This window comes from Ranitomeya variabilis, chromosome 8 (assembly GCF_051348905.1).
Source record: "Ranitomeya variabilis isolate aRanVar5 chromosome 8, aRanVar5.hap1, whole genome shotgun sequence".
Taxonomy (NCBI): domain Eukaryota; kingdom Metazoa; phylum Chordata; class Amphibia; order Anura; family Dendrobatidae; genus Ranitomeya; species Ranitomeya variabilis.
The window spans coordinates 84214621-84225832 of record NC_135239.1 but is presented as its reverse complement, the minus strand read 5'-3'; the positions used below and the strand labels follow the sequence as shown (position 1 = coordinate 84225832).

The 11212-nt window shown below is 40.3% G+C and overlaps 1 protein-coding gene across 1 annotated transcript; it reads left to right on the top strand.

The window, feature by feature from the left end:
• The first annotated feature begins 518 nt into the window (after positions 1–518).
• ATP6V1G3 (ATPase H+ transporting V1 subunit G3) lies at positions 519–8395 on the top strand. Its single transcript, XM_077278146.1, has 3 exons — positions 519–665; positions 5633–5733; positions 7687–8395. Exons 1-3 carry the CDS (start codon positions 521–523, stop codon positions 7858–7860), a joined length of 420 nt encoding a protein of 139 aa, XP_077134261.1. The 5' UTR covers positions 519–520; the 3' UTR covers positions 7861–8395.
• The last annotated feature ends 2817 nt before the right edge of the window (positions 8396–11212 follow it).

The window sequence follows — 11212 nt, the reverse complement described above, 5'->3', positions numbered from 1 at the left end:
GGAAATAGTGGGATAGTGATATGTGTGTAGGATATGATGGGCAGTGATATGTGTGCTGGAAGTAGGGGGCAGTGATATGTGTGTAGGATATGGGGGTCAGTAATATGTGTGCTGGATATGGTGGACAGTGATATGTGTGCTGGAAATAGGGGGGCAATGAGAAGACTGCAGACAAATAATTAGAATTTGGTTGTACATTTAGAGCAGAGATTAAGCCTTCTGCTTACAAACTAAGGTAAATAGTTATCTAAACAATGCAGAATCTTTAGAAAAGGAAAAAGTAAACTTTATATTCTGTCTTTGTGCTAGTTTTCAATCAACCAGACAGAATGAATTCAGCTTTACTCATAGTTCATAGCAGTGTTTCTTGTTGCTGCTGGCGTCCTTGTCCGTCTTGTCCATAGTGTGATGTGTACATAGTGTATATACTGTACATATACTGGGCACAAACAGCTCTGAAAACACAATGTAACCAGACGTGTGCGGCCCCATCCAGTTCTGGAGGCAGCTTCTCAGTGTTATGACAGTAAACAGCCGGGGTATAAAGGAGCGGCCTGTACCTGGCCGCACAGGTGGACACAGAATGGCCAGCCAGTCCCAGGGCATCCAGCAACTCCTTCAGGCTGAGAAAAGAGCCAAGGATAAACTTGAAGAGGCCAAAAAGAGTAAGTTTAGAACTTTTGGAAACTTCACCATTTTTTATTACACTTTTTTAAATGATTATTTCTTCTCCTTTTTTGTGTACATGGAGATTGGAAATTACAATTACTCTGCAGATATCAGCGATTACAGCTTCATCTCCCTGGAGAAATGTAATCCCAAACATGTGTTTTTACATTGGCCCAACTTTAGTTTAGAAATACCGTGATGGCTGCATCACAAACCTCTTTTGTATTAACTGTCCCATAGTCAGAAATGTGTTAAGATGAATGCATCTGGAAATGATACACAAACAAAGGGAGGTAAAATCAAAGAAACCCGACAAAGATCAAGGGCTTTGATCAGAAACTCACTTAAAGTTTATAGGGTTTTCTGTAAGATCATAAAGTTACTATAGCAAGCAATATGTCCACCACCCAACCCAGAGGCAGATTTATATCTGAGACTATTGCATGGACACACAATATATGTCTAAACATAACAGAGATTTTCTCCACTATGGCGGCAAACATCCAACATCGCTTGCCTCGCTGCCTGTGTAATGCCGATGTCTCTTATTTTCCTATGCTGTTACTGCACCGCCCAATCTTACTACATATTGGTCAAGAGAAGTCAGCCATGATATGGGCACTACGCTCGTCCACCTTTCTGCCACTAATGAATGGTTCAATAAGGTTTCACTGCTTCCACGCTGCTCCGTAGCTACAGTTTTTCATTCAGGTAGCTTGGAAAGCTGAGTAATAATACATGATGAAGTTTTCATAAAAGCCCTATAATTCAGAAACACTATACAGGAATTATGCTCTTATGGCAATGTTAAGTAATGCTTATGTAGTAGATTTATTATAAGGCAATCTCTCGTAGCATTCAATGATACATTCTCTGCGTCTATTACCTGTACATGATCAGGACTCCTGAAAAGATGGGTAACTAACCCCTAATGAGCTTCGAAATGGTCACACTGGTTATTGCAAATGAGATATGATCAAAGGGAACCTGACTGCATTAATTTTATTTTACTCGCTTCCATAGCGCCACAATATTTTGCAGCACTTTACAGAAATTATCACTGTCCCCCATGGGGCTCATAATGTACATTCCCTATCGGCATGTGTAATAGGAGTACCCTCAAAGAAACACAGGGAGAACACAAACTCCTTGTAGGCGTTGTCTGGGTGGGATTTGAACCCAGGACCCCAGCGCTGCAGAGTAACTGTGGTAACTATGAAGTCACTATACCGCCCACCCACGCTGACTGAACTACAGGCAGCAGAAATCAAGCAGCGGTTACTGTGGAAGTTCTGCTCTGAAATGATGCCCTGTTTTCAGAGAAAACATACTTTGTAAAGTCGTCCAAGGACTATGTGTCTCAGGTGACTGGAACAAAGCCAGTCCCTGAATTCTTCTCCCTGCCCCGCTCCCCTATACTGACACTTTTCTCCCCGTGTGTAGTGAATGACTTGTCAGTCTAGGAGTGCAGAGCGGAGGAAATCTGCCTAAGATCTACCTCAGACTAGTTATTCAAGTACCTGGACGACTTTTAAAATTTTGTTCTCTCTGAAACGCCATTAAAACATACACAGCTGCAACCAAACTCTACGGATCAGTTTTCCATCCGATAAAAAAAAAAATCTGGTAGCACACGGACATTTTACACAATTGTGTGACTGTAACTTTAGGGTACCTGTAAATGAGCATATATATCGGATGTGTGCTATCCAATTTTAATTTGACAGCACACTGATCCATGTTATTCAATACTGTTGTTCAGCTGAACAATTTTTTTCCCGGTCAGAGTGTCCGTGAGAAAACAAATTGCAGCATGCACTACTTTCTTCTGAGTCTTGGATGAGACTCAGTCATTCAAGTCTATGGGTGCAATAAAAATCAGATCCCACACAGACCATCTGAGCTGCATCCGATTTTTATAGATAGATTTCTGTTGTAAACCTATTAAACTCTGTGATCATGCACATGCTTTAATGTAGATGCATGAAAACGGATTACACACGGATGTCAAACAAATGTCATACGGGCGTGAAAAACGGACACTCATGAAAATTAGAAAAAAAAAATGTCCGAGATTTCTGGATGAAAATCGGATGATTTGTCATAGGCTCATCTCCAGGCGCCCGTAAGGTCAGAACAGAATGACTACTTCACCTGTGTGATACCTATGAGAAAGTTAAATGAATGGCATACCAATTTATTAGGCCCTAGAACTGTGGTTGGTGAGGGATGCACCCTCTGGGACCCTGATCTCTTCAAATATGGAAACAGGAGCAGACTATTTTGGTTGCTTCCACATTAATCATATATTAGCTTCCATAGGGAGCGGCCGCACAGGTGTGGCCAGTACTACTATTCCCTATCATTTTTTGGGAATGGTTGTTGGTAACCACTGGAAACCTACAGATCTTACATTCATGGTACACATACGTGAAAATCTCCATTTTAGAGATTGCAGAGGAGCTGTGATCTCGTTCCCACTCCTATCACTGTGCCCGGGCACATACCTACGTCTGGATCTGTTATTACCATACACACTCCGAGCTGTGGTTGTACATTATACAGGAGCAGGCTAGCACTGACTGCCGCCGCCGCTGTTTACACCCAACAATCCTGCGAGCTCAGGACATTCACCCTTTATATGCTTTCTGTCTAACAAGAACCGTTTCATGCATGTTGTTTCTTTCGTTGAGTATTATGGTAAAGAATAAAAAAAAGCAAGAATAAAAAACAATAAAATAAGAACAAAACAAAGAATTACACCTATATATAAAGGAAGAATGCTGTTGTCATTTTCTGTCCTCTACCCTAGATTTGTGAGATAAGTTCACTTCCTGCTTGAGGTTTCTTATACATCAATTCAGTTACAGTAAATGTGAGTGTTCCGATGCCGAGAGGAAGTGTTGATCTATAGACATGAGCTGAGGTCTAGTTTTCATTATTTGCATAAGTGAACAAATGATTTCATAGTTGTACAGACGCTGTAATGTTATACACATGCTGGATGGGATGATGTCGTCTTTAGAGTAATTACGTGGAAAGCTTGCAGAGATTAATAGGTACCTGTCTTGAATGGGAAGCAATAAAATTGTAGCAGGGGCTTTACTAACATATTTGTTGGATCGAAACACCGTATTTGTTTTTTATTGTGTACTTGTTGGCCCCAATTCATCATTTATAGTTTTTTTGTTTTGTTTTTTAAGCCACTTTCCTTTTTTGTCTTGTGATATTAGTTGCAGCATTTGCTGCCAAGTTCTTCAAAATGGAGCACCGGATTCATAAAGTTGGCGCAGAGTAAAATATGGTCTTTTCTTCCATCTTGAACTGTTTTTTTTGTTTTAGGCTATGTGCACACGATGCAGATTTTGCTGCGGATCCGCTGCAGTTTCCCATGAGTTTACAGTACCATGTTAACCTATGGGAAACCGAAAACGCTGTGCCCATGCTGAGGAAAAAAAACGCGCGGAAACGCAGCGGTTTACATTCCGCAGCATGTCAATTCTTTCTGCGGAATCCGCAGCGGTTTTACACCTGCTCCATAATAGAAAACCGCAGGTGTAAAACTGCAGTGGAATAGAATAATTAATTGGGTCCAAACAAAAAAGGCACAAAGCACACAACACTAGGTAAAAAAACAGGCACAATGGCAATGATGAATTGGTGCCTATATATACAGTACAAGCATTTTTTACTTTTTGCTTCACCACTACTTCCTTGTAAATCGTAAGCTCTTGTGAACAGGACCCTTCAGTTACTCTGGTGTGAATTAAAGAACTATGGGTCCAGTTCATCATTTGCGCTTTTTCTATGTCAATTTTCTTATTTTATTTTGTCTTCACTGAGGTTTTTTGCATCAAATTCATCAATGCACCCAGTTAGTGAATTTTGCGTAAAGTTAAAAATGGTGTTTTTCTCTCGTGTTCTAAGGGTACATTTCCTCGGTCAGTAAAAGCTGCAGGTTGGACCTTGCGTACATACGCAGCATCCAACCCACAACATCCAGATGTTACAACATAGTGGATGGGATTTCAAAAAATCTTATCTCCACTATGCGTGCTGAGATGCCTGCAGATCACCCATGGAGCTGGATATGCGGCGCGTCTTTCCAGACCACAGCATGTCAATTTATCTTGCAGAGACGCGAGTCTCTGCAAGATAAATTTCACCCGTGCAATGTATTCGATGAGGTAATTCTGCACAGTTCAATGAACACATATGGAATCACCTGCATTCAAAAGCCGGCAGCGCTTTGGACACAGCGGACATGTTCTGCGTCCAAAGTGCTGCCAATTACTGACCGTGGGAACATACCTTAAACAAAGGGTAGCACATTTTGTAAAAAGTTGAAAATGTTTATCAAAAAATTCTACCGTGCATAAAATCACTCCAGGTGGGTGGAAGGGGTCAAGGGAATGGAGTACATTTGTGGCAAATTTGGCAAAATTTGCCAACTTTTTGAAAAATGTCGCAAACGTTGACTCGCATGAGCAGCTGGAAATCTTAAACCTAACCCACAGTGGCAAATAAATACTAATGAACATATGTGAAATGGGCTTCAGAAAAAGTTCAACTTTAGACAAGTGCACATTAGACAAGAAGATGGTTGAGGCAGAAGGAGGGACTGTAGAAGGCTCATGCACATTTATGTTAGCCTTATACAAAACAGTTATAACACAGCCATGTGCATGACTCTTTTATTACAGGATAGCTACAGCCACCAATTGTTCTCACAGCACTTGGACTGTTTTCCCTATGTATTTCTTTTTGACATGTTGTTGTTGGCAAGTGTGTCGTTTGAGTAACTATTCCTTTGGACTTACTGATGAGCAATATTTGCTTTGACCTCTATCAGAACCTAAAAAAGTGTCATTCCAAACATGATTGAGTTCCGTACAAGCATAAATGTCCATGTTTTACTAGACAAACAATTAAACATTGAAATGTTCTTTATTGCTTAATCCAGGAAAAAATAAGCGGTTAAGGCAAGCAAAAGAAGAAGCGACAGCCGATATTGATCAGTACAAGCTTAAACGAGAGAGTGATTTTCGACGTATCCAAACAACTGTAAGTAACAGCATATAGACAGATATACTGTACATGAAAATGTAACTTTTTCCATCTCAATTGTTTATTTTCATCTGTGAACGTGAGAATAAGAACCAAACAACTCAAAATGTGCAAAAATATATTTCTAACATTTCAAAAAGTATATCAGTGACCTATATAGCTGCCCTTCTTTCATTAACCGTTATAAGTCCTTCATCCGTGTAGTCTGTCAGTTTCTAAATCTGTTAGCTATCAACTTTTTGAGCCGCACCAACTACATCCTTTCGGACACTTGTCAGAGAGATGACTGTCTTCCTGCACCATAACTGTCCCATTTATGAAAGTGTCTTCTAAAAACTGGCTGTGGATTTGGGAGTTAATTCTCAGTCCATCTTCCACCTGAAAAGGTCTAACTAGATCATCTTTAATAATACCAGCCCATAGGATCATAGAATGTGAGAGTTGGAAGAGACCTCCAGGAACATGGTGTCCAACCCTCTGCTCAGGATTCACTAAACCAACTGACAGATGTTGGTCCAGCCTTTGTTTGAAGACTTCGATTGAAGGAGAACTCACCACCTCTCGTGGCAGCCTGTTCCACTCATTGATCACCCTCACTGTCAAAAAGTTTTTTTTCTAATCTGTATCTTCTCCCTTTATTTCATTCCATTGCTTCTCGTGTTTCCTTGTGCAAATGAGAATAAGGATGATCCCCCTATGCTGTGACAGCCCTTCAGATATTTGTAGACAACTGATGTAAAAACAACTGGATCCGCGCTACAGTGATGTAGAAACCTATGAAATATTTGTACTAGAGTGTAAACGAGTGGCTTGTGACTTCTCCACTCAAATTAATGCATGCACATTGCAATGGTCCAATACACATGAATACTGCACTCCCCCACACAGCCAGGGGCCACCACAAGTCGACCCCTGCTGCTCCAGATCCAGACCTAAAGCCGGGGATATGGACGTGCCCAGAGAGACAATGGCGGTACAACAGGTGCGTACTCACCGGGATGGAACTATAGCTCCGTCTGGAGTGGCGAGTGTGGTCCGGTCTGGAAGGTGGAATCCGTCGGGTAGGCGTGCAGGCAGGAAAACAAGCAAGCGGTGGAGAACAACCGCAAAGTGGCGTACAATGCGGAAGCTGCGTAGGGCCAGGGACAGCTCCGGCCGGTAGCGTCCCTGGATACGAGCAGGGAAAGACAGTTTTTCAATGTCTTTTTTTTAAAATGTGGTACCCAAAACTGGGTACAGTGTTCTAGTATTCCTTCTGTATCTTGTTCAGCATTGGTCGGGTTTCAGCTCTCCTTACCTTGGCCATGTTTCTGAGCACTAAACACGTACTTCTGGGCACTGCAGGGAGATTGCAGTTCTGGAATATGGCAGCACTGGAGGATAATGGGTTCCTGACCGCTTCATGTTTGGCTCTTTTCAAATATTTGGCGCTTAATTTTTTCTGCAACCTTGTAGACTATTTGCAACAAATCGTTTGCTAGTTATGTGATAATGCCCCAATATCTTGGCAGTTTTATGAGTACCATGCACCCCTCTGTAAGAATTTAAATATTTTTGAATTTTTAGAGTCAGTTAGGTATTTTTTGGTCCATTTTGCTTGAGTAAAACAATTTGTCTAATAATTCTGAACATCTTGATAAAGGGAGTGGTATCCTTAGGTCACAACCTTGCTCATTACACAAATACACATCACCTGATCTATGTAATCCAATAAGCATTCAGGTTTATACCGATTGGAGTTGGAAAATCTGCATGAAAATGATGATATGATGAAAATACTCACTAGCCTAATAATTCTGCTGACAGTGTAGATAGATTGAACAATTTGTCATTCACCATACTGGTTGTAGTCTTGACTGTTATCACATCACAATACTGTATATAAAGATTATCAGTTTTCTGAGTTTAGATGTGGATCCAATTTAATTTCCTATTGTATTTCTTCCCCAGATAATGGGATCCCAAGGAAACCTGGCCACAAAGATTGATGAACAGACTAGTCAGAATATACAAGGATATAATGCCAACTATCAGAAATCCAAGGAGAATGTGCTACAGCAACTCTTAAACCTGATCTATGATGTTAATCCAGCACTTCATACTAATTATAAGTACACAATATAGGTACAGACTGTGTACTAGGAATCATCGGTTTATCACCACTGGAGAGAATATATTTCAGCTAATGAAATGTTTGTACATAAAGTGTTGGCATAAAACAATGGGATGGATTTACTAATTTTGCCTAACTTTAGATAGTGTATGTTTGAATTGAATTAAAATGTGCCAAATGCATCACAGTGGCTCATGCCGGATGATAAATTTAGTGCATCTTTACACACTTTTGGCTAAATTTACACCACCTCTTGGTTTGCTTACAATTTTACTCCTAAATTTTGGTGAAATATGGCACATAGTGCCACCTTATCTTGCACACTCCACATGAAAACATACCACATTTTCATGTGGGACATATAATACATAGGTCTAGCTAGATGTGCCACTATGCTCCAACATTTGCCAAAATTTTGTGCAATTTCATTAGAATTCTGTCACACTTTATATACAATAGTACATCTGCCCCAATCTTTTAACCTTTTGTGAAGCATTACAATTGCCAAAAAATACATTTTCCAAATAAATTTGTTGTACAATCTAAGACTCCTAATTCCTGTGTGAATGTTAGTCGTGTGATCCGCCATGCTTGTAGTCAGAAATTCTTCTTCAAAAAGTTCTTTAACTCAATAGCAAGAGGTTTTCATGTTTCTAGAAGGAAAAAGGTGTACATGTCCATGTAACTGTTCTCATGCAATCCAGTTATCCATAGCTAGTGACTCTCATTAGTAAAATCAATCAATGAAAAGAAGGTTAAAAAGACAGGAGGAAAACCAGCAAAGGACATGAAGGTCATGTTATCATCTGTTCTGGTTGTTCCTGTTAGGCTTTGTCTATACATAAACAGAGAGATGTCATTACAAGTGTTGTGGGACGGTCATTGCATTCTTATTCAGCTGGACTATTTTTAGAGAACAATCCTTAGGATAGCATCAAATCTGACTAGGTCAAATATTTTAGACAGAAGTTCAACTTGAAGCTCCAGCCTGTAAAACCTTTAACAGAACCTTAATTTGCCATGTTCATTCATAATACTGGTGTCGAGGCTCTAGTGTGACCACTATTTCTGCAGCTTCTTATTTTTTGGTATGCAGCATTTCTAGAAACATAGTAAGGCTGTGTGCCTACAAAGAGTTCTGGAGGCAGTTTTTGACGCTGCTTATTTTTGCTGTTTCAAAAATACAGCGTCCAGCAAAGTGGATGGGATTTATAGAGATCTCATTCATACTGCGCTTTTTTTTTTTTTTAAACTCCACATAAACTGACTTGCGGTACATGTTTCAAATCTTTTACATTTCAATTTCTTTTGAGGGTACACTGAGTTTTAAGCACAGATTGTTTTCCTGTAGGCTTGTATTAGATGTGCAAAATCTGCAGGCACGCATGCATTTTAGTGCATTTCTGCCATGGAAACACACTATCAATAAAGTTTGGTCAAAGCCAAATACCAGGAAGTATCAAAAACAAAGCAGCTTTATTAAAAATGAGACATAAATCATTTACACAATTGCGTGTGAAAAAATGCAATAAGAAAACCTAGTTTATATAATAAGGACAGAAATGGTACAGAAAATCTGCAATATCAAAAACTTGCAAAAAGCTCATTGTGGGAAAATATCCTTAGTCTTGGGTGACACGATTTATTTTCTCTCATCCAAGAAAATCGGTCCTATTATGCTAATCCCACTCTCATCAGACTCTGAGTGTGATCCAATTTTCTCAGATGTGGAGAAGTACAACAAAACGTCCGTCGGGGTGGAGGGACATTAGATCTTCCCGACATGTGTCCCGAGTCCATGCAGCCCAGTCTGAAGGTAATTACTTGAGATGAGCGAATGTGATCGGGTCCCTGCTGATTTGGCAAACTATAGCGCTTACCGAATAAGCTGCAGAGGGAACCCGGATACATGGAGCGTGCCAGCTGATCAGCTGTTTGGCTCCGGAGCTGCATGTGTCGCAGCTGTGAAAATTCCCAACATTCCACTAATGCAAATGTAACTGTGTACTATAAAAAGTTTGTATTTTATTTAAAAAAAAATACATAAAAAATCTAAAGTTTTAGCACACTTGTTTTATTAGTTGTTGTTTCCATATTCTTCCTCCCCCCTCTGCTGCATTATCAGTTAGCCTTTTCTGTGTCCAAGAAACATGCATTCAGTTTCCCATCAATCAATATATAGTGTCCCCAATTGTAAAATACTAATTCACTGTCAAATCCAATTGGAGTAATATCAGTAAAATATAACTTTTATTATACAGTTGTGTGAAAAGGTGTTTGCCCACTTCCTGATTTTCTATTCTTTTGCATGTTTGTCACACTTACATTTTTCAGATCAGCAAATAAATTTAAGTATTAGACAAAGATAACACAAGTAAGCACAAAATGCAGTTTATAAATGATGGTCTTTATTATTATGCGAGAAAGAAATCCAAACCTACAGGGCCCTGTGTGAAAAAATGATTGCCCCTAAACCTAATAACTGGTTGGGCCACCCTCTGCAGCAAAAACTGCAATCAAGCAGTCTTGGCAATGAGTCTTTTACAATGCACTGGAGGAATTATGGCCCACTCATTTTTGCCAAATTGCTGTAATTCAGCAACATTGGAGAGTTTCCGAGCATGTACTGCCTTCTTAAGGTCATGCCACAGCATCTCAATCAGATTAAGGTCAGGACTTTGACTAAGTCACTCCAAAGTCTTAATTTTGTTTTTCTTAAGCCATTCACAGGTGGACTTGCTGGTGTGTTTTGTATCATTGTTAGTGTTGAGCGATACCGTCCGATACTTGAAAGTATCGGTATCGGAAAGTATTGGCCGATACCGGCAAAGTATCGGATCTCGCCGATACCGATACCCGATACCAATACAAGTCAATGGGACTCAGGTATTGGAAGGTATCCCTGATGGTTCCCAGGGTCTGAAGGAGAGGAAACTCTCCTTCAGGCCCTGGGATCCATATGAATGTGTAAAATAAAGAATTAAAATAAAAAATATTGATATACTCACCTCTCCGACGCAGCCTGGACCTTACCGCTGTGAACCGGCAGCCGCCTTTGCTTAAAATGAGCGCGTTCAGTACCTTCCATGACGTCGCGGCTTGTGATTGGTCGCGTGGCGGTCACATGAGCGGCACGTGACCAATCAGAAGCCGTGACGTCATGGAAGGTGCTGAACGTGCTCATTTTAAGCAAAGCAGGCTGCCGGTTACTACCAGGGCACATCAGAGGGTGAGTATATCCCTATTTTTTATTTTAATTCTTTATTTTTTACATGGATATGGATCCCAGGGCCTGAAGGAGAGTTTCCTCTCCCTTCAGACCCTGGGAACCATACACTGGGAACTTCCGATTCCGATTCCCGA

Excerpts from the sequence above, each read along its gene's own strand:
- ATP6V1G3 (XM_077278146.1), top strand. The coding sequence starts at position 521 with ATGACAGTAAACAGCCGGGGTATAAAGGAGCGGCCTGTACCTGGCCGC. Across the intron at positions 666-5,632 it reads ACTTGAAGAGGCCAAAAAGA|GAAAAAATAAGCGGTTAAGG; the intron begins GTAAGTTTAGAA and ends TGCTTAATCCAG. Across the intron at positions 5,734-7,686 it reads TTCGACGTATCCAAACAACT|ATAATGGGATCCCAAGGAAA; the intron begins GTAAGTAACAGC and ends TTTCTTCCCCAG.